The sequence below is a fragment of the Thunnus thynnus genome, chromosome 12 (assembly GCF_963924715.1).
Source record: "Thunnus thynnus chromosome 12, fThuThy2.1, whole genome shotgun sequence".
Taxonomy (NCBI): domain Eukaryota; kingdom Metazoa; phylum Chordata; class Actinopteri; order Scombriformes; family Scombridae; genus Thunnus; species Thunnus thynnus.
This window is the reverse complement of record NC_089528.1, coordinates 24,310,508-24,335,134: the sequence shown is the minus strand read 5'-3', so window position 1 is coordinate 24,335,134 and position 24,627 is coordinate 24,310,508. Positions and strand designations below refer to the sequence as shown.

The window sequence follows — 24,627 nt, the reverse complement described above, 5'->3', positions numbered from 1 at the left end:
TGTGTTTTTTCCTTCCCCCCCAATGCGTTTAATGCAGATGCATATATTTTTAAAAAAAAGTCCATGTAATTTTATTGCTTGAATATTTCTTTTGTTAATGCCTCAATTTTGTGCCACAGCTGCTCATTGATTCAACAATCATTGTGCCACAAAACAAAACCAGAAGTGTCACGAGCTGCTTATCTTGGATTTATAAACTCAAACTGAGACTCATCTCACGAGCTCAGGATTTGAACTTCATAGCTTTTTTTTTTGGCACCAATATAAAACTATCGTACAGATGTGGTCACACCTGGAACATTAAAACGCATGCAAACTGATTAAAGATGACCATTAACAGGATGACATCTTTCCAATATAACTATGGGCTTAAATGAAGATATGAGCTGTTTTTTTTATGTTTTAGTGGCACGCGATGTTAATTACAGGAAGTTGGGGAGGGGGGGACTGTTGATTGACAGGTAGAGCAGGCTGCGCTCCCATCTGTGATGAAGCCCTATAGGTCGCAGCCTAAACTCAGTCCAGTGCAACAGGACTAATTTGTCAGCATCTGCTTGTGTTTTTTTTTGTGTGTCAGCGCCATGGGGTAGCCGTGCTTCTCGTGCTTCTCCTGTGCGCCAGCTTGTTCCTGGTGTACAACGGCAACTTCAACAGCGCTTCCAGGGACGCTAACGACACGCACATCCGACAGCATGAACAGCTGCGGCGGCCCACTGAAGCCTCCGTTAGGATGGCCAAACCTCACCCCCCGGTCCTCCAGGGATACAGTGGCATCATCGACCATAAGGTAAACAGATGTGTGTTGCGCGCGTCTCCCATAATGCGGGGAGCAGGGAGCAGATGAACGGCTTCAAATGTGCGTTAATGCACTGCCAAGTAGCCCACAAAAGCCTTTGAAGGTGAAGCCAGTTTTATTTTCTTCCATTAGGGACCCATTTCTGCACTGCATCTTCACTTTCTCCTCCTGAAACACACATGAACACACACACCTTTCCTCCTGTCTAATGACTAGCAGTCATCTATCTGCAGGGCTCTTTAGAGAGAAAGAGCCTCCCCCCTGTCATTTATCACAATTTTCTCCAGCACAGTGTTGCGCCATACTCAATACCCACCTGTCGTTACTAATAACAGCTTAGGCAACAAATGAAATCTTTGGCTGCATTCCTTCGCTTTAATTGATAAACCCAGGAGACCTGCAGCTAGGTGAACCCTGACGTCACTATAGGGGCGTATTGACTTCCATCTATTTACCAAGCCAGGAGAAAACAATCAATGTGAGTAGCAGGGAGCAAAGGCGCTGCAAGTAAAGCAGACCTAATCACCTTGTAAAGGTTTTTTTTTTTTTAAGGCAACATACAAAACAGTGTGTCTCTCTGCAGGCAATCTGGTTGATGGGCTGTTGTGTAGCTGTTGTGTAGCTGTTGTGTAGATGTTGTGTAGCAGTCTGCACCACTGACCCACCTGATGGATGCAAAAGTTTTCCTATCTTTGAGATGTTAAAGTTTTAGAGGAATGGAAAGCCGGGCTGACCAGTGCTGCCATCTCTCTTTTATGGAAAGTAAGTTTATGTCATAGGTTGATTTGCATCAAGTCAGTCTCACATCAAAATGTGTAATAGTTGGAGCAAAATGTATTAGTTTCACAATAAGGGCTCTAAAATTATGAGATGCTTATGGTTTTTTGTTTGTTTGTTTGCTTGTTTTTGTTTTTGTTGTTTTCTTTTCTATTGGCCTGTGTCCAGGTCATGTGACTGCCAAGTTTTGTTGATGAAAACAAAACAAATTGGCTGACATTCCTTTTATTCTCAGTGGAAAATGCAATATTTTAAGATAGTTTTGGCATAAAAATGCATTTTGATAACATTTCTAGTTAGAAATGTGCATTTTATTTCCATAATCTTCGTTCAGTGAATGCATATGGTGTTTGGTTTGTCAGTTATTACAAAGATTTTTTCAGGCTTTCTATTGTTGCTATGGTGGTTGCTGTGGACGCTGCTGTCGCTGAAACCACATAGTTGCATGTTGATTGAATCATTGTCTTTGCATTGTGTAGTTATCTGAGCTGTTATGTTATTTGTGTTGTTTTATATAACTGTTTGATGATCTTTTTTCAATAACAAACATAGATTTTAGAGCTCACCAGGGATGATTTGAATTTGAAATCCAGAATTTGAAGCTTTCCGACCGGCTGACCAGAGAAGCATTATGAAAATAAAATGCAATGTTATCAAAATGTATTTTAATGCTGAATCTACCTTCAAATATTGCATCTTCCACTGACAATAGAAGGAATGTCTGCCATTTTTGTTGTTTTCACAGACAGACATGTGATGTGGATGCAGGTCAATATAACAGAACAGGCCAAAACAACACAGGCATCTCCCAATTTCAGAGCCGTTATTGTGAAACTAATACATTTTGTGCTGTGGACCAACGTAGCTATTACACATTTTGAAGTGAGACTGGGTTGTTTGCAGATGAGTAATTTGACAGCCTGTGTGAATGAGACAAATCAGCAGCAATAAGAGCCTGTATCAGCTAGACAGATTTGGGAGTCAACACATTGTTCCCAAATGTCAGAAAAAGTAGCCTGGCTGGTAAATTAACTTTTGCTAAATTAAACACCAGAGGCTCTGAAGAGTCACTTAATCTTGTGTCAAAGGAACGCAGGTTTGCAGCAGAGGGTGGAACCATCATTCATTAAAAGAAATCTCATTGGTGTAGAAACCAACAAGTGTGGAAACCACAAATGTTCTCCGCTGATGACTGAAGATTTCAGCTGGCAGTTGAGTTTTTCTCAGGAGAAAAGCTGTTTGTCTCTCTACTTGTGTTTCCCTTCTAAGTGTCTGCATGTTGGTGACCTTTTGTGTGTGAACAGCAAATGCACTACAATTGATACATGATAGGCTGTATAAAGCTGGTGCACTCCGGCACATCTTTAAAGAAAAATCTGGGTTTTTTTTGGCATTTTATGCAGGGCTGCAACAATCACTCGATTAATCGATCGGCATAAAATTAATCTTCAAATATTTTGATAATCGATTCATAGTTTTGAGTAATTTTTCAAAAATCCTATTTGCTGGTTCCAGCATCTCCCATTCAAGGATTTACTGCTTATCTCTGTTTTTATATCATTGTAAACTGAATATTCTTTGGTTTTGCTGTTGATTAGATAAAACCAGACGTTTGAGGATGTCACCTTGGCCTTGAAATGTCACCTTGGTGTTAATTGCAGCTCTAATTGTACGTTTATCTTATTTTTACAGTTTGTTGCCCTCTTTGCATTTGTTATGATAATGTATGTGTATCATAATGTTGAAATGGTGATCTGGGGATACAGTGATGACTTAAAAACAAAAATGAAACATTACAGTTATTACTGAAACATTTATTTGCTTTTATTGAGCTCTTTCCCTTTCAATTTGAACTGAATTTTACTTCTTGCTCTTGTACTTATTTTTGAGGAATAATTTTAGACTTTGACCATGAGGACATTTTTGGAAGGCAGACAATTGTTATTTCTTCAAAGGGTAGTTGTTCGGTTTTAAGGATAATGTTAAAATGAGGTTTAGGTGAAGGTTAGGCATGTTGTTATCACATGAATTGGACGACAGTCTTTAGAGATGATCACTTTGTCAGATTAGGTGATAAATTCTTGTCTAGACCAATCAGAGTTCGCCGTCTTTCTCAACTTGCATGACAACATACTGTAGGTGATCAGTAAAATGCCAGAAACAGACGTCACTGTTCCCGTCTGACAGCACCAACGACAAAATGTTTACATATGTATCAAGGTTATGAATGAAAGTGAACCTGGGACTATTCATTGTCAGTCAGCAGATGATCTCCATCTTTTTCCTTCCCAGATGGCAGAAAGAGGAAGTTTGTGTGGGTGAGCTGCATACAGATGTGTGCGGAGGCTGATGTCACGCTTGCAGGTGTGATTAATCTGATGGTGACAGTCAAATGTTTACAGGTTCACTGATATTAAACGTCCTCTTTTTACTTGAAAGAGCAATCTGTGCTCTTACTGGTCAGCGGCACAGAAGTCGTAGAAGTTGTCAAACAAGACAAGAGAAGGCGAAAAACTCGGACATCTTGAGGCGTCCCAGATGCTGTGACAGTTGTTTTCCACTGTGACACGCTATATGGGATAAAACGGGCAGACTCTTGACACACCACGACCTGTAAGGCAGAGGTCATGTGACCGACAGAGACAGCCGGGAGAAGGTAAACAGCGAAGAAGAGCAGAACACAACTGTCCTGCAAAATGGGTAAAACTCAAAGAGAACAGCAAAGAGAAAAAGACATTAAATCTGTGACTGGAACAATGCCAAACATTTTAACTGTTAAAGTGACAGAACAACAACAACTTAACACTAGTAGCAGAAAACCTCCCTCCAAAATATGACATATTCCTTATGAATCATGCAAACATGAACTCTAAGCTATCAGATTCTTTCAGTATTAGTTACTTTCCGATTTCTGTAGTTCTATTAATTTTTAACTCTCATGTGTAGATCAGTCGCTCAACAAAAGACTTCCACCAGAATGTCTGTTCAGAGAAATATCAGATAAAAACAAGGACACAGCTCAATGTTAGTGTAGTAAAAACACAAACATTCCTACTGAAATGTGTCTGTTGTAACATTTTTTAATTAAAAACTCATTAATCAACATCGCCAAACCAGATAACATTGTAATGATTCACACAGTTGTCAGTCGGTAGGTAGTACATGGTAAATGGATGCGGTTGTTAGCTCGCTAGCAGAAGTGCTAGCTCAGTCATAGCTGTCTGTCAAGAGTCTCTCAGTAAAATGCAATCTTCCTGCCCGACACTCATTTTCTTTCCTGCTGCTTTCTGGTCACCACCTCTGTCAGGTTGGGCCATTATCAGGCTGATATTGTGTGTAGTCTGATCTCAGCATTAGGATGGTAATATGTCAGTGAGGGTTCGTGCAAGTATAGAAGTAACAATTCAACAACATTTCAAATACATTCACTTTTGTTTTCACTTTAAAACAGGAGATATTATATACATTTCAAGTTTTATTTTTTCTCTCTGCATGACTTACAGTATACAAACCTCCTTATTTATCTTATACTGGCTCTTTATGCAGCCCCTCAGTTCAGCCTCTGTCTCAAACAGGCTGTTTTAGCTCCTGAGTGGGCTCATCAGGAGGAGGTCCTTACCCCCTCCCGATGAGCTCGCTCTGTTCTGATTGGCTAGCTTTGGGAAGCTGCCCCTCAGCAGACTTCAGCCAGCTCTGGAGGCTACATAAACAAACAGTAGTAGTAGGATTTCACTTATTTTTCTCATTCTTTGCTGGAAATGGAAATTTCTCAAATACATCATGCGAGTGGACAACGTGAACAAGCCGTGGAACAACTTGTGATGTCAATCTGACATCATCACAAGGAAGTAGAGGTAACATTGCAAACAAAGCGTTCATAGCAGGCTGAAGCCCTGGATTTTGACTTGCAGGAGGCATTTTACATATGTTGACCTCAAGTTTTGGAACATTGATCATGTTTAACATCAAAACAGTATAAAAACAACAGAAAATCACAAAAAGCAAGATACGTCTCCTGTAAATCCTTTGGTTTATATTTCTCCAGCCCATTTGTCACTCATGTATCAATGGACACTGATAGAGCTCTCGCAATCCCAAGATCAATAATGTAGTGAGCAAGATTTTTATCTTAACACCGTAAACAATACCAATGATGCCCCCGACTATAAAAATAAATCCCAGGTTGTAAAAAGTTGAATTTTCCTTTTAACTGTGTTAACTTGTGTCTTTGTCTATATCAGTATGTGATGTGGACTGTGAGGCTGTTTTGCTACAGAACATTAAAATTCAGTTAATATTTGTCCAGAGGTGCGGTCAATATGCCAGAGGCTGTTTAGGTTTTGCTCTCTGAATCAGATTTATTGCACAGTGAAGTCATGCAGTTCGCTCAGAAGTCGAGTGGCACACAAATAAATATGAAATATGAGTCTGTCGTATTTTAAGACGGCAAGATGGCACGCAGCAGCATCTTTTTTCTCACTGCATGAAATGCCAATATTCAGTGACCGTGTGCGTTTTGATTTGATGAGGATTTGTCTGTGATGCGTCACTAAACCCAGCTATGGATGAGAATTGATTTTTTTGACAGGAGCAGCTGAGCATCATAAGTAAACCTCCAATTTATTTTTTCTCTTGGCAATAAACTTATTGACATTTTGGCAACAAGGGACATCAATTAGGGCCATGGCTCCACTGAACATCATTTACGCTTCTTCAAACCTTCTATTATGTCACCCTTCACATTCCTCAACCGCAAGCTGCAGTCGTTGCTTTATGATTTGAATGCACTTTGCTACTACAGCATGTGGTAGTGCATAATGCAATACAACCTTCAAATACTTTGCATTCCGTTTTCCAAACCATTGTGTCTTCCCTGCGGTTTGACAACAGATGAGTTTTCTCTGTATATATCCAGGAGTGAAAAAGTTGTTGGCTTTGCCTCCTATTTGTTCCTCTGCAGTGCAGAATGATCGCTATTTGGAAAAAAAAAATACCCTTGACATGAACATTTGTCTTTTTCATCTTTACTCGCTGACCTCTCTGCCATATTGATCTTTCCAAGATGTCAGCCGGCTAGCAAGCAGGGTGCAGTGTCGGTCAGCCTCTGACCATTTCACTTTATCTTCCACCAGCGTATTAAACTCATCAGAACCCAGAAAACATCTTGAAGTCTATAAGACTTCTACAGACTGTTGGCCAAGATGCTAAAACATTTTCCAGAACATTTAAATTGATTTTTTTCTCCTCATCTGGATACGAACCAAAATATTTGATTATTTTTTCTAATACAGAATGTATTTATGCATCTCAAATCCATTTAAATCCTTCACACCAAGCATTTTCTTTGCAACATGTTTGATTTGTCAGAGTGAAGGGTAATTTATTTCTAGCTATGCCGCAGTGCTGGTTGGCCTGGACATGTGCTGTGCAGGAGAGGCACAAGATAAGGAAGCAAAGAAAGAAACTTAAGAACGAGATGAAAAGGCAAAGAAGCTCTGGTAGAGTAAGGGCAAAGAGAATGACAGAAGAGGACAAAACTAGGAATGGGTAAGGACTGAGGGAATGATAAAAGAGAATATAGGACCCGGGAAAAGTTCAGCCTGAGAGAATGAGATGAGAAAGTGAAGAAGAAGAAACCGACATGAGAGTGAAAGATAGAGAGTGAAATCCCAGGGGTTTCCTTTCTCCTAGACTCTCCTCCGTTTTATTTTCTCAGTGAGGAGCAGGAGGAGGAGAAGGACAGGAAACCACTCTCGTCTGTCCCTCCTAGGAGATGGAAGGACGAGACAGTGTAACCGTCTCCTTCTGATTGCCTATCTGACGCCAAAATCATGCAGATTGCTACCTGATAGCCTGAAAGTCAGGTGGAGATGAGGCTAAAGGGGAGCGCTTTGCTTTAGAAAAATGTTTTTTTAGCATCTAACTTCATGTCAAATCATTCACTCTTATTTCTTTCACAGTGCGTAGCTGTTCTGATGACATGTTAGCTGGATTCATATTTTCTAATTGTTTCGGGTCTTCCACTAACACTAAATTTATTATGTGTTTGTCTTCTGATTTCTGAAAGCAGGGCTTGAAGTTGCGCAGTGTTTTTACTCTTCCTGAACTTTTTTGTGAATGAAACTCGACCACAAACGAAACAGAACATGGAGCCTTATATGGACGTTTTAGGGGTATGGATTATGCTAATGATGATGTCTCCTCATGAACAGGTGGCATTTTTCAGGCTGAAACGATCAATTTACAACAAATTCAGGCAGATAAGAGAGTTTGTTGAATCCCACATAGGATTTTCTTATTTTCCTCTCATTGCTTTGTGCAAGAACAGATATAAGAGAAAAATAAGAAGACAGTCATGCATGAAGCCCATTGATTTTATGAGGTAAATACAGATGTCAGCATGCTAACATGCTGATGTTTAGCAGGAATACTGTTTACCATCATCACCAGCTTAGTTTATTTAGTGTATTAGTATGCTAACATTTTCTAATTGGCACTAAGTGACCTGCTGGTGGTGTTAGATGAAAAGTCAGAGGATCACCAAAGTTATTCAAATGCATCCTGAGGGGAACATGAATGTGTGTTCCAAATTTCATGGCAATCCATCCAGTAGTTGATGAGATATTCCAGTCTGGACCAACTGAGAGTCACACAGCTATTGTGTCAAAAAAAAAAAAGTTGCCAAACATTGTTGTGAAGCTGCAGACAATCCCACTGAGAAGGCGCAATAAATTTACAAAAACAGATTTCTCTGCACAAACTCTGGCCTGAGTCGGTTTTAGACCTATCAGGGTTGGAAATACTCTCTGACGAGGTACACTTTGCTTGAAGGCATGAGCCAAGGAGAACGAAGCCATCTGTGCCAAAGAGACATGACAAGGCATCTCACCCAACCACAGCTTTAGTGACAGCTGGAGAAGTGAGATCTTTAATATTTCATCTCAGACAGCCACATCTTCTATGGTTTTCTCCGAGCAACAAAGCCATTTTTCACCATTCATTAGGATTTTGCTATGCAATCAGCCAGCTGGATAGCGAGACAGAAAACTCCCCAATTAGGTCGTTATCGCCAAGGACTCTGTAGTCATTTTATGTGAACTAACAGCATTGTGAAATCTGCAGGGTGGTGTGTATGTGCATAAACTTGTGCATGTGTGTATGAGGTCTGTCTTTGTATTTTGCACCATTTGGAGTTTTTAAATTACAACGTGAACTGCACGAAACATTGGCGACAGATAACCACTATTTTTATGCAGAGACCTCGTTAGAATGCTAAAAATGCTTTGTTTCGACTGAGGAGAATAGTAGTTTTGTTATGCCACAGTGGTCCCAATTGGGGCATAGTCTTGGATTTCAACTTATCTCCAGTGCATTCTGCTCCCGCCAAACATAACACAGCTTCAGGCTCTTTCCAATGCAGGCCTGTAAAGCAATTATGGATGAAGGGGGGGTGGGGGGGGGCATGTTGCCTCTTGATAAGCATTCCCTCGACGGAGTAATCTCACACTCGGTACCTTTTGGCATTCTGTGGTGAGGGAATCACTAGTAAAGTCATACATTTTCAACATAAAGGAAGTGGAGGGAAAATTCTTGAGGCTCGTGTTATGAGCTGAATGGTGATTTCATGCTTCTCCATGTTTTAACCTTTGGTGCCTGGTAAGCTGTAGCCTGTGGGGAGCTCTCCTTATTTGGCCCCTGAGAGACCTGTGAAGGATCTGAAAAGGTTAAACTATGATAAATGGATGATACCTTTTGGCACAACATCAGGAGATAGATGATGGGCTGCCGCCGCCTTTCACGTCGTTGAGAACGGATGCAACGAGACGGCTGGCAGAAAGCATTGCAATAAAACCCAATTTCTTAGCTTTTCCTTCCTGTGGCTCCACAGATACACGAGGCCGGCTACATTACTCAGCTCTTTAGGCAAGATTAATGAGCGTGTCCTCCATGGTGGGAGAGAGGAATGATCAAACTGCTATTTGTATTTTGGCGTAATCTCTTTCTGTATGCCGTGAGCATTATTCTCCCCCCCAGATTAGAAACAAATTGGATGCCAAGGTTATTAATTATGGAGACATGGGGTTTGCCAAAAAAATGGACTTATTGGCCAAAAATAGAGCAAAGGAGAAGAGTCTTTTTGTAAAATAAGAAATGACAAAGCAAAAGTTGTAGAGGAAACCTCGACTGTAAGCACCAGAGAGCCACGGAGATAGAAGCAGCCTGCTGTAGCCTTCTAGTGTTTTGCTGACGAGACATGAAATCGTTTCCTCTACCATGATGTCTGCCTTCAGTCGAAACAGTCCCAATTACAGAGCGGACTTTGATGTATATCCCATCACCCCCCCCCCCATTGAGGAGACAGTGTCATGGTTGTTCTTGGAAGGCTCTTTGGTCCCTTACACTCTCTGACGAGCCCACTGATTACACTTCCAGAGGTGTCGAGGAGTAAGCATTTTTTTCCTGGAGACACACAGAGCTGCTTCCACTTCCTTTGTCCTTCCTCTCCACTGGAGGGGCTCCACATTAATTCATCTTATATCAACAGCAGGGTCTGTCATGGAAACCCAGATCTCTGTAGTGTAAAGCAGATAGACAGTCCATTCTCTCTCAGAACAATTTTAGATGATGCATCGCCCACCACTGCACTGGGAAAGCCAAGTTGTGTATACAGACAGGTGACAAATTAATGAAAAAACCTAAATAAATGACGCAGATGCTTCCATATAGGGGTCACTGAAGTTTACATTTCCAGATTGCCTGTTTTGTCCAAGCATCAATACAAAATCCAAAAGTATTGAGTTTAATATCATAGATTTAAAAATGACTTAAATGATTCTCTTAATTGTCAGTTGACTAATGAACTAATCGTTAAGCTCTAGCTACGCTACTTTGATTTTAAAATATGGATGGAAGTGAATGGAGAGTCGGTTAGTTGGCAAAAATCTTCATGGTTGTTGGTCAGACCTTGAACCAGGTTTCTTTTCATTCATTGCTGCCATCACAGAGATGATGGGACAGTTCGGCTCGGCTCGGCCCATTTTAACACCTGTGCTCACCTGATCAGTCACCGTGCAGATCAGGTGTTAGCGTTGGTTTGTCTCTAAAGTACAAAAATTCAGCAAAGCAGATCTCACCATCACTCCACCCACCGCCTTTAGGTGCAGCACCTGATAAAGTTTACATAGATTTAACTTTATTGAGATCTTGGACAAGCCTCGTCAGTGGCAAGTAGGTCATACTGACATGTAGGTCAACACTGGAGGTTTCCACGATTGTCAGTACGACTAAATTGATTTTCAGCAGGGAGGCACAGTGTGTAGTTGATGTGGCCGAACCCTCACTGGCTCAACACAAACTCATCAAAAAGCCTTCTGACTCTGTTTCCTGCTTTTAAAAATAGATTATTGTGATTCATTGTATATTTAATCAAAGCATCCATGAAGACAGTGAAGATAGTGTTGACTGTAGCTAAGTTTCATCAGAGCCACAAGGAATCGTAAATATCAGAAAATCCAGGTTGCATTGACAAAAAACAGTAAAATAAGAAAAAACCTGTCACATCCTTTTCCACTTCTTTCCTACTTTGCTATAAAAAGATAATGAGATGAACTTGAATACATTACACTAGAGCTGCAACGATTAGTTGACAACCAAGAATTAATCATAAACTGTTTTGATAATCCATTAATTGTTTTGAGTCATTTTTTAAGAAAAAATGGCAAAACTTTCTGGTTCCAGCTCCTTGAATTTTAATATTTTCTGGTTTCTTTATTGTTCTATGATGTTGGTTGGGACAAAACAAGACATTTTAGGTCATATCTTGAGCATTTGGAAACAATAATTGTAATTTTTCACCATTTTCTGACATTTAATAGACCAAACAACTAATTAATCATGAAAATAATCAACCTATTAATCGTCAATGAAAATAATCATCAGTTGCAGCCCTACTTTACACTGTCAGAGGACAAAGACAAAACACTAACATATGAGTCAGACCTTCAAGAGATATTTCAATACAGTTTCCATTGTTTTCTGAGTTCTTGTCCTGTCCTCTGTTGTGCTGCTAAACAAATAACAAATAGACTAAATTAGAGCTCGAAAGCTTCATTGTTGAATCAATGGATGTTTGTGCTTTGAGATAATAAGATCAAAATCAGGTGGGATCTGTGTTCATTATGAACCAGCAGGCAGGTTTCTTTTTAAAGGCTGCTCTCTAACTTTTTGTAATTAAATAAATTAAATGCATTGTTTGCCAGTGAGACAAAAACAATTCAATAAAAAACTGAAATTATTTTCTCAGTAAACATTTGGAACAGCACTTGTGTATCTTTCTGATCATGCCAGCGGGGATTTAACTTCTTATTTCTGAAGCAATTCAACTTGTTTCAGGATTATTCGAAACTTCTGTTAGTTGCAGTCAAGATAAACAAATGGAGCTTTAAGCGAAATTGCAAAACACTTTTTAGCTTTCAGTTGTTTCAAATAATTTGCTCTGCTTTGGTTTATAGAGTCTAGAAGTGTCCCCAAATCCCCAAACTTCCTCCAAGATCACTGTTAATGCTCTGAAACTCAACTCAACACAAACAAAAAAATCATGGTGATCTGAGAAGAAAGTCCTTGAAGTTTTTAAATCTGAAAACACGATTGTCATTTCTACACAGAGGAGGAATTATTCAAAGACAGCTGGCTACAGCAAATAACACTAACAGATGCACAGACTCGTTTCAGTGACGCAGAAGAGTATCTGCCTATTTATGAGCTGAATATGACTCCATATCCTCGCCTCGTAATCACAGTGTTAATTCCGCATTCTATCATCATCTCATTAATAATGCAACAAAAGCCTTGATGATGATGATGATGATGATGATGATAGCATCAGATGCTTAGCTATGACTGGGAGGAACAGTATCGACTACACAGGCATTAATATCAGTTTAAATGCTTCAAACACACATTCGGAGTTACAGAGAGTTCAGCCAGTCAAATAGCTGTGCAGTGGTGGAAAGTAACTAAGTACATTTACTCAAGTATTATTGTAAGTAATATTGTGATGTACTTTTGTGTCATCTGTTTAACGTTGTTTGTCTGCACTAGTAGTTTATCTTGGCCAGGACTCTTGAAAAATAGGTTTTCCAATCTCAATGAGGTTCAATAATAAGTAATATTCTGAGATTTTACATTAAAAACATTGGATAAGCTTCTAAAATACAACACATTGTCATAGATTCAACCAGTGGTTCCTAACTAGTTGGTGTCCCTTGCCAAATATTTCACAAGTCCATGAGTTGTTATCAAAATGATATGATGAGTTGTTAACAGTCATTTTAAATAACTGTTTGAGGCTCAAAGAGATGAAATTATCCAGTAATTCACAAAAAATTGACAAAAGTCCAAATAGTTAATACAGATTTGTGTATAAGAACTTTGTTTTTTTTTCTTCTTTCCTACTCCATTCATCATCACATGACTGCTTGGTCCCAACCCTATGTTGGGAACCAGTAGATTAAATTACCTAATGGTTTATACTGGATAGATAGATAGATAGATAGATAGATAGATAGATAGATAGATAGATAGACATTGTTACAGTGAAAAACTGAGCTTTGTGCTTATGGAGAACATAATATTTTCTATAAGGTGAAAAATGTAGACAAGTAGGAAGAATAAAACCAGTTAATATACAGATATGAAAACGGCAAGTCCTTAATCCTAAAACTAGAGCAGATGAGATAAGTAAGTATAAGTCGCAGCCATATTAGACAGTAGTGCAAGTTATTTGAAATACAGCAGTTTCAAAGTCTGTTGCACTGTGAACCAAACAGATGAAGGTTACTATGAATACTGCAAAGCTTTCAAGTAGTCAAGAAAACTAATAAAGTAAAGCAGTTAGTTTCACTTCGACCAGCTACAACTTTGAAATGCTGTTTATTCTCTGATGCATCAGTATTAACAGTCTGGTATAACAGTATGTCACTAACATGGGCCTTATTTTGGAACCAGTACATTCACTTTTGATACTCCAAGTACATGTTGCCGATAATACTTCTGTACTTTTACATTAAGTAAATGATTTTAAAACTCCATGCACGTTTGTGGCTGCGTGACTCTTACCTTTTTTTTAGTGTGATGTAACCAGAAAATGGCTGATCAGGGCTCATTACTGGATAAAACGGTGTGTGAGCACCTCCCAAACAGAAGGCTGTTAGCGTGCTTGTGCGCATTGTTTGTGTCTTTATGAATTCCTGCTAGGCAGAATACATGGAGGATTAGACTAATGAGCCCGATGTTTGTGGGGGAGGCTCATCACCTTGGTGAAAAATGGAAAAAAAAACCCTCCAAACAGCCATTTACTGATCTGAGTCAGTTCCAGAACGGCTGGCAGGAATTATTTCTATCATTGTGAGGATCAATCTGCGTGAATGTAGCTCTCACTCGCATGTTCCTAATCACCAGTTTGGCTATTATCGCATCTCAGGTGCGTATCCATTAAGTAAATGAATAGGCATTACCTTGGCAATAAATATAAGCAATGTGATTCATTTCATTAGCATTTTTCCTATTAAAAGTCTGTGTCTCAGAGAATGCTGCAGAAAAAAGAAGAAAAAGCATAAACAAGTTCTCCTTTATTTCCTTCCTTTAGGTTCCAGTGGTTTGCACCAGGAATTTTAGTTATTTCATGAAGAGGGACTTATTATTATTATTATTATTATTATTATTATTAATAGTAGTAGTAGTAGTAGTAGTAGTAGTAGTAGTAGTAGTAGTAGTAGTAGTAGTAGTTGTAGTAATTTCTGCTTGAACATTCACACATACCAGTGGTGAGAGAAGAAGTAAAAGTATCAGTACCACAGTGTAAAAAATACTCCATAACAAGTTAAAGTCTCACATTCAAAATCTTACTTAAAGTCTCCCTCTGGTCAAAAATGTGTTTTGCTTCTTTTTCCTTCAGTTGGAAGTTTGAGCTTCACTGTGCAGAGTTTGACACTTGAAGACTGTTTTCACATTCATCTGCTGAAAAGGGGGGAAAGTTTCTCTGTTCTCACCTTAAATTGGAGCCAATTGTGGTCCAGTATTCAACTTATAAAAGTGTGGTGTGAGAACTTGAAGCCTCCAGTGCACAAACACTGAAAATGGACTTTACAGTTAAACTTTTGAAATATTTGCATCTAATTTTAAAGATTTTTAATCAAACATTTTTTGTGGAAAAAATATGTTGGGCACAATTTATTTTTCCACTGTCCTAAAACATGACTGGATGGGATCTTTAAAATAAAAATACAGTGGTATCAATAGGCAAATTTAATAAAGTATCAAAAGCAAATGTACTTGTTCTGCAGAAAAACAGCCCCTGTGACTGATACTAGATATTATTGTATATTACATTATTAAATTCTTATGCATCATTGAGCACGTGCAGCAACTTAATGATATAGCTAGGTTTAATTACTTCAAATTAGTTCAGAAGGCTCACAAGATAAATCTGTGAGGTTGTGAGACAATTGATGGGGAAGGAAAGAAGTTCTGCTTAACAAATGCGTGTATTCATCTTTTAGATTTTTCTCTTTCTTTGCCTTTTTGTGAAATATCTAAACCTTTTTACAACTTTCAACCTTGAACAGTTATTCAAATGAAACCATCTGAGAGGTTTAGAGGAGAAATCTCTCTTCAGTGAGACGCTAACACATCTGAAACATGACTAGTGATCTCTACTACAGTACACATGGCTCTTTTTGTAAGCGACCAAAAGCCAAAATGTTTAGAAACCACTATAACAATATATTGTCTTTTATGCGATTATCATACTGTATATACTTATAATGTAAAATCATAATTGTCTATAGCTGTAAAATAAATATAGCTGAGTAAAAAGTACAATTTTCCCTCTGAACTGTAACTGTGGAGTAGTAGAAGTATAAAGTAGCATTAAATGGAAATACTTAAGTAAAACGCAGTATTTGAGTAAATGTACTTAGTTACAAACACAGAGAGACTGCGAAACACATCACGTGTCCTGATTGCTAACGTGAAATCTGTCACATCCCAAGAGATTCTTCCTGCTTGACGAGTCTTGTCACTGACAGCTGGTGTTTCATACACACACACAAACACTAACGATACAAACACACGTACGCGCGCACATCCTTTTTGGTTAGTGTCTCTCATTATCCTCTGTTCCAGCACATTATGGACACTCTTCAACTAGAATATTTAGTATTGAAAATGTTTTCAGAGGGAAGCAGAGCTTTTCCAAACATTGGGACTGTCGTATTGGTGATATATTATTGATGTCTTCTTTTTTTTTGTTTTTCTTGGGCTTGTTGTTATATTGCGAGAACACAACAGTAATTGCTCCTTTGGGATTTCGCTCGACGGGATTTATTACCGTCGCACTCGCACAAGATTTAAAAGCCAGTCTCCGGGTCTGGAAGTAGAAGTTTTGCGTTGGTGTGAAAATTGCCTGTTTGCCCTTGTTCACAACAAACTTGTCATCTCGAGTTTGATGGTTAACAGTTTGCCTGAGTGCCATATTCAAATTTCCTCCCGCTGTCCCTACCCATGCATATATTCGGCTCCACGCTAGGATTATGCTGCACCTTTTATCTTTCAGTTTCATTTCCAACTCACTGTATCTTGTGTAGAAAAGGGACTTTTTGCTGTGCAGGGGTGGACGTGATATGAAAATGAAATAGTGACATACACCTTGAGCTCAGACGTCTCCTCCAAGTCATTACTCTCACCAGACTTCTCTTAACAAGATCATCTTCTCGTTATCGATTCAGCTCATTGTTTACCACGGCGCGCGCTGGGCGATAACCATGCCTATCACTCCGAACAGCTGATCTGAGAGGATTATGGGAACGTATCAGCCTGCTGCATCAATAAACGGCGTGATGATGAAGGCTGCTGTGAGCCCACTTACAAAATGTGAAGTCTCCTCAAACATGGAGTCACTGACTTCAGGTGTTTTGGACACACTGGGATACAAAGGGGAAAATCCTGCAGATGTTTAAAGATGTTTGCGAGGCTGCCGCTTTGTGCTTACATAATGACCTTATCAGATACTGCATCATTACGTCGGTGCAGCTGTAAAGCAAGTGTGCATTTCTAAGTTTTTCTCATCAAAGGATGCCCCTGAAATTCCTCCGTTTTTCTCTGAAGGCCTTGCCCTACATTTCTTGGTCTCCAAAGTGCTTCTTTCTCTGACAGCCACTCCTTTTTCTTGCTCCTCTTTTTCATCTATCAGATTGCCTTTCGTTTTCCTCCTCTCCTCAGCCCGCCTCTGTCTGTCACGGCTCCCTCTTTCTCTCCCTCTCTCTCTCTCTCTCTCCTCCTTGTCTTTCTCCCGTCTTTTTTTGCCTCAGTCTCTCTTCCTAATGTCCCTCTGTCATTTCCTCCTGGCTTTTTCCTCCTCTATCTTCTCCGCTCACCACCTCCTGCTGCAATTTCAGAGCAAAGGGGAGAGGGAGAGATTCTTTGACCTAGTAAATTGCACCTCATCTTTTGTATTCATGCCAAGGCAATCATTCCTACAGGGATGTGTCTGTGTGGTCCTCACAGCAGTACCTCTCTCCTCTATCTGGGTGGAGGTTATGAGGACAAGCAATGGCTGCATCATTGTACAGTCTGCACCAGGGGCAACCAGGCTGATATGGAGCCAATTAAGGCGAAGGAGTGTGTTGTAACACGGTGCAACCTGATTGTCTCCACACACCCACTGGCTTGACACGTCGGGCTGCCTGGGTCTGGTCTTTCTAGCAGAACATACTAATAAAAACTCACAGCGAGAGGGGGCGTTTGTTCTCTTCTCTGGGTCACCCGCACCGGATGAGGTGAGGGAGAAGACGAGGAGGAGGATCACTTTTTATCTGTGAGAGAAGAGAGAGACAGAAACAAGGTGCAGCATTGTTCTTTTCACCTTTCGCGCAGGTGGTGAGGAGAGTTAAGGTTTAATGACAGAGTACTACCTTCAGGGCAGAGCTGAGCTGCAGAGGTGTTTGTGATAGAAGGGCCTTTTTGATTGGGGAAGCACTGCAGGGATTAGAGTGTGAGACAGAAATGAGGCCGTGGGTTTAGTGTGGGTGGACACATTAATAGCAAAACCTGTATGGTAAAATTCAGCTCGGTATAGTTGCACTGTGTTCAGACTTTGTTGAGACACTGGTGCAGAGATGATGTGGTAACTGTTCAGGCTGTAGTTTGTCATATGTTATTGTGTCAACCTCCTCCAGATATGGTAATACCCCTCCTTTTGTTGCACCGTGATTGGGAAAACAATTTAGCACTACATTAATATAATTTCTAGGAGACAGGGTCATAAGTTGCATATCTATAAATTGGGAGCAGTTCAATCAAAGAGAGATTTTCACTTCTGAGATGATTTCTTTTGAATAATTCTCAGAGGCCTGAAGAAGTAAAATGTCAGTGTTTTGCAAGAAAGAATTTAGAGAAAAGACTCATTTGAGTAAAGATTGACTTGATTAATTAATTCAATTTTTTCCCACCTTGAACAACAGCCCTAAAAGTAACTGTGGTTCTCCATAAAATGGTAAAACAAAACCAGTGTGAACTGCTAGTTGGAGACAAACTCCACTGTGATGCTTTGTACTTCGAACATAGTTTGTACTCCCCTCCGATCAGGCCTATGACAATTGAAAAACATGTCAGTGAGCCACACCGCTGTGCTTTGCATGATTTGCATGTAAAGTACAACATGCAAAGTGCAGCAGTGTGGCTCACTTACGTGTTTTTAATCCTTTCTGGACAACAACGGAAGTCTACAACTCAGAGAAATAAGATATATCAGACTTTAGATACACACAAAATACTTGTAAGTAGGATCAGTTTATTGTTGGTTTGGCTCTGCACATAAGATTTGTTGACAATAAGACAAATATGGAAAATCACCATCCAAATCCTTCAAGTTAGATTCAAAGGATAAAATAATTGTTGCTGTGATAACTTTCCAGATTTGTAAAATCCTGTCTCATAGCGTTGCAAACCACACAAACTTGCCTTCCAAGAACATATTGTATCTGAGGCATAAAGTCTGGACCAAAGCAGCTGATTGTGTTATTTTGTCATCAATCATCATTATTTGCATGACCCCAAGAGGTCACTCAACCAGTGGTCGTGAGGACAGCTGATTAACATCATCCCTCTCTTTTCCCATCCTATCCTATCTTGAAACTACATAGTTGCATAAATTTCCCTTCTGTAAACCAAAGATCAAATCAAGTTTTGCATGTTGTGTCATTGTTTTTTTCCAAGATGAATCTCCTAACAATCAAAACAACTTTGTTATTCTGAGACTTGTTACCATTTGACTGTGGGAAATCTCCCCACGTGCGGCTTTAAACGTTAATCAGTTTATTTGACAACAGCAGGTGACCGACCATCAAGCTTTTGTGAGCTGCAGTTGACAGCTATTATACATCATTTTCATCCTAATCAGTGGCTTTGTCTCCCACCTGAGCTACAACAGTCCTCTATTATCTGCCCTTTTATAAACGAACAAAAACAGCATGAAGTTCTGATTGTCACTTATCAGGCTTCTGAACTGTCGCTTGAATTTGTGAGTCGGGTGTCTGAATTTTTCTAGGAGTGAGTTTGATCGTAGGATTCAGTTGTTGCTCAGAAGTGAACAGGACTAATCACCGTGTCAGCTCTCTGTGCTTTGTTTTTGTTCTGTGTGTGTATATGTGTGTGTGTGTGTGTGTATTAGACTCAGTTTGATGTGCTTTAAACTGTTGTATCCCTCTCAATGGCCATACATTTTTCCTTTGATCACAAACGTGCACACAGACGCACATTAAATCTTTTCCCTCTCTAGCACTATCTGCGTTGAATTTCTCTCTCTCTGTCTGTGCCACACACACATATACACATATACATACACACACACACACACAAAGTGAAGAGCCCTCTTTAAACTCCTGCTTGCTTTGAAGATCACAGCTCCGCCGCCAATCTCTCCCCTTCTTCAAACGCTCTGGATGATATCAGTTCTTGTTTCAACCGTGCCCCCCTAACAAGATCATCAGCCATGTCACTTATCCAAAAAACACTCCATCAATGAATTTTCTCTTTTTTTTTTTTTTTTAGGTCAGACACATTTTTTTTTTCTGAAGTAGATAATTGCCCTCCATCAAAGATGTCTTCTTTTTCAAGGTGCTCACAGAAAACTCTGCTTTAATTAAGACCAGAGCGTCAGCGCAGCAGGAGCTGTCAACCTGGAGTATGACTGCTGACCGCTGGAATCCCTAATTGCCCCTGTTTCGATATCCACTCTCTCTCCCTCTCTTCCCTCCTCTCTCCAGTCCTCCTCCTCTTCCTCCTCCTCTCCTCGTCTTCATTAGTTCTCAACAGCGCTCGCTTCCCACCTCAGCTCCCTCTAATGACTGGTCAAACGTGCACGCTGGACAAACAGCTCCAAATAAGCCCTCCTCCATCGACTCTGCCCTGCAGCACTCAACCTGCCGGACTGTGTGTGTGTGCCAGCACTCATCAGCACAATAGAAGCAGGTTTTCATTCTGGTCTAAACAGAACTCCTATACAGCCATAACTGAATTTTTTTCTCTCTGCTGTTGCCTCCAGCTGCTGAGAGATTTTACTCTAATTGGTAACCGGACTCACGCGGCCCCTCCAGTCTGCTCCGCCTTTCCTGCCATTGACTCTAATTGGTGTTTTGTTTCTCCGTTCGTTAACTCTATTCATTCACTTGTTCATGCTCTCTGTCCCCGTCCATTTCATTGCTTTATCCTTCCATTTCTCCCTCTCTTTCTCTTCTTTTAATCCTCTCATATCATAAATTGCACATTTTGGATCTCACAGTAGGAACCAGCTTAAGAAATGTTGAGGGCATTTTTGTCCCTTTATCTGATTTTAGAGTTTTTAATGATGTTTTTTTCCAACTGAATGATAAAATAATACATTAGCATTGCAAATATATGCTCGATTCATCCCAGAGAGATTTGTCTTAACTTTACTCGGCAGATAAAAAACAGCTGGCTTTACAAAAGATTGTGATGACATTTTTTTTCCTAACCAGTCTGTCTTCCACTCTGCATTGTTGATTTATTTTGTTTGAGGATATTTTTTACAATTATTAGTTGTGTTATTTGTAACTGTGTGCATTCAAGTGGCATGGCTAAAGGCAAAGTCTGTCTGTTGTTCAATCCACCACTTTGGTCCAGGCTGAAAAAATATCAACAGCTGTTGGATTAATTGCCACAAGATTTGGTGCAGATATCCATGGTGTCCAGAGGATGAATCCTAATGACTTTGGTGATCCTCTTACTTTACTTCTAGTACCACCATGAGGATGACGATTCTGGATTTGAGTGAAATGGCTCCACAACTGTTGGATGGATCGTCATGAAATTTTTTTGCAGACATCCATGTCCCCCTTAGGATGAACTGTAATAACTTTGGTGATCCTGACTAGCGCCATCATCAGGTCACATTTTCAACTTGTCTGATACTTTTGTTTATTACCAAATATCTGCAAAACTAATGGCTTTCCCATCAGCCTCAGCTGTTATTTGTGTTTAGTGCTAAATCTTTTCAAGCGTTGCAAGTTGACACACTTAACTAAGATTGTGAACATGGTAAACATTGTACCTGTAAAACATCAGCATGTTAGCATTGTCACGGTGACCATGTTGCCATGCTAGTGTTAGCATTTAGCACAAAGCAAAAGTGTTGACAACTATTTCCACTGGGAAATGGCTAAAGCCTGCTCGATCAGTTGCTAGATGTAGCTAGATGATGTCACACGCACATATGTGACGACATAATGTAATTACATATACAATGTTTTAAAAAATCAAACTAAAGAAAGTCAAAACTGACTCTAACTAGCTATATCATTAGGTTTTTAGCTTTTTAGCATTTTTAACCAGCTATATCCTCAATATGCTTCTAAATCTACCTCTCATATTAAAAAACTATTTTATACAGGCTGTTGTATAGACTGTATAAGCTAAGTGTCATGAATAGAGAGATTATCCAGACACTGAAATAAACTCACCATTGTTAACTCTGTCTATTTTGACAAAATAGTCAAGTTAAATAAATTTAGAATTAAAAAAAAGTAGCAGGAGTTTCCAGTCAAACAATGGGGATCATTGATGGGTTGATAGGTATGCACATTCACAACTCATTCACGTCTCTGTCTGGCTGATGATTGGTCCACTGAATGTGCTGCTGTTCTATCCCATCCAATGAACACAGTCAGTCAGAGAACCACAGCTAGCGTTAGCGCACATTCACTGAGAAATACTGGTGACTCCCTCCAAGGACAGTGTAAGGTCTGTCCAAAAAGTCTCTTGACTTGTCACTGAAAAAAAAAAGTCACTAAACATGTCTAAAAGTCACCAAATCTAGTTTGCAGTCACTTAGTTGGCAACAGTTCAACCTCACAGAGCCGCTAACATGGCTGTACACTCTTTGGTCGTTTCTAATCAAAACCTGCTTTGTTTTTTTCACCAGTATAACACTGGAAAATATGACCCATCAGTCATCCATGGAGGACAAAAGCTGCATTCACAACCCACATGAGCAACACATGAGCAGCACATGACCGATGTGACATACAATAAAAGATACTTATATATTGCGGTCATTATTCCCCCCTTTTTCTTTTTTTAAGAACTTTTCAGAGCTTTTTTGCTTCAAGCCACCATTAATATCTGACCGTGTGTGGAAGCCGTCTCTCTGAGGAGGCTATAGAAAACAAAGGCGTCTTTCACAAGCCTAAAGGTCAGCCCGGAGGAGGCTGAAAATGCTCTGTTCTTTTGTGGCATCTCTGGGCTGATACTAGACAGTCAGACAGCATCCTGCTGGGCTTGATGATTGCCGCCTCTCAACGCTCACATTTACTGGCCATATCCTCCATTTCGCATCCTTGAAGACCCTGCATCCTCACTAAGCTCTAGCTCGATCCCCCCTTCCCACTGCATTCACCCACACAAAATCAATAACAACACTCGAATGCTATTTCTTCGCTCTGAGGGGGTATGGCATACATCAAGCGTAAAGGTTCACTGCAGTGTAAGTATGTCTTTTCCTCAAGGGACTGAGCTAGGTTGGGGAAGTGAAGTGGGGGGGGGAGTCGGGTGAGGAATTAAATCTGATTTCACACACCCTTAAGACCCATGTGAGTTTTAACCACCAATTATTGCCCATGTTACCCATGGGCAGCGAAGGGCTCTGAGCGCTGACCACGAAGCCAATCAGGCCGGGCTGAACTGCACAATCTTTTCCAACTACAATCACGTAGTAATAATGTGTGATTACATGAGCCCTCTATGGCTTTTATTCCTCCCTGTTGTTTAATTTCACACTCTTGTACACGGTCTTCAACTGCCACTCAGTAATACCAGACTCACACATGATCCCCGAAACAGCCTCAATACATCTGGAAACACATTTTAAAAGGTGAGCCTCGTGATTTTTTCTATACTCGAATCAACACCAGAAGACTATCTAGTGACTCAACGTCTCTATTTGGTTCCCAAACACCCACCCCGTCTCCCTCAGCTTTCAAGGATACCGCCTCCCCAGGTGGTCTGGGACAGAGCTCCTTCTCCCTTTTCATCCCCTCCACCATCTTCTCAAGGTTAATCCCTGCAGCTCTGACAGACATGTTTTCTTCCACACAGAGCGGGTCAGGATGTCAGGCGGGGTGAGCAGTGGGCAGAGTGTGATGGTTCATACAGCCCAGTGAAGGACAGGTGCTCTGGAAGCAGAGAAAGGTTCAGATGCCGACAGAATAAGGAAACAGAGGAGGGCTGCCTCGGCTGTCTGGGTTGTCACTCCGGCAGGTGAAGCAGAGATGTGACAGGCCGTTGTCTGTCTGCATGTTGTTTCCGTACCTTTACTAGGCCACTGTGGATGGATGGATAAGCTTAATGAAACCAGGGCGAGCTCCCAGTGTGTGCCGCAAGTGGGACAAGGTTACCTTTCATCTCTCTTTGGCTGAAAACCCTATAATGACATGAAATATTATCTTTTCATCCCGTGAGAGCTAATTTTTAATGTCATAATATATGTACACTGTTTAACAGTATAAAGCAAAATATATTTATGTGAAAATCCCTCCACTTACACTAGAAAAAAAAGCACATTTGTAGTGGTGTCTTTATGATGTAGTACATAAACAATGCAACTATCGAGCACTGAAATGATTGGTCAATTAATCGATTAATCAATTGACAGAAATAATTTGACACGTTTTCAAGCTAAAAGCCATTTGGTCCAATGAGGATTTTCTTTTCTCTGTTTGCTGAGTTGAATCTCTGTTGGTTTTGCGCTGTTGTTTGAACAAAAGAAAACTTTTTCTATTCTATTTTCTGATATTTTATAGAATCAGTGAAAAAAAGGTAAATCCTGCACACTTAACTCCAAGCCACAAAAGATTAAATATAATATTTTATAGACCAAATGATTACTGGATTAACTGAGAGAATAATCAGCAGATTAATCAATAATGAAAATATTTTTAGTCTCAAGCTTCAAAAATTATCTGCCCCTTTTCAGGCAAATAAAAGATATAAAACCACCTTTCACTCCCTAAAGAATCACACAATTTGTTGAATGTACCGTAGAATATCAGCTATTTTTGAATGACTCCTCTGTGGCTCTAAATCCTTTTCCATCTGTCAACTTATTGAAGAAATATGGACTCAGCATGCTGTGTGATTATGAAAAATGCTCCTGAAATTGTTTATTAGAAATGTATTATTAGATTATCTCAAAAATAAGGACGGCATCTGGGAAAAGTCAGAAGTTATAAGGTTTTTTTCTTCTTCTTGTGATGATGTGGTAAAGATAGGGTGACCATATGAAAATGGGTGAAATTCAGGGCAGGACAGGGGAGTTGGAGGTGGGTGTGGTCTCCAGTACATTCCATTCAGTGTCAACGAACAGTAACACACGCGAAAATCAAAACTCAACACTAAAAAAAAATAATAGACTATAACTAATCAAAACTTGGGTTTAGTCTAATTTTTGGGACGAACAGAACAGGATTCAGGATTCTGGACAG

At 39.9% G+C, this 24,627-nt stretch overlaps 1 protein-coding gene across 1 annotated transcript in view; it reads left to right on the top strand.

Annotated features, from left to right (window-relative positions):
• The window catches only part of st6galnac5a (ST6 (alpha-N-acetyl-neuraminyl-2,3-beta-galactosyl-1,3)-N-acetylgalactosaminide alpha-2,6-sialyltransferase 5a), a 54,758-nt gene that overhangs the window by 421 nt on the left and 29,710 nt on the right, over window positions 1–24,627 (top strand). Inside the window, exon 2 of the mRNA XM_067606478.1 lies at window positions 578–787. Coding sequence (XP_067462579.1) covers window positions 578–787 — 210 coding nt within the window. The remainder of the gene's footprint in view (window positions 1–577; window positions 788–24,627) is intronic.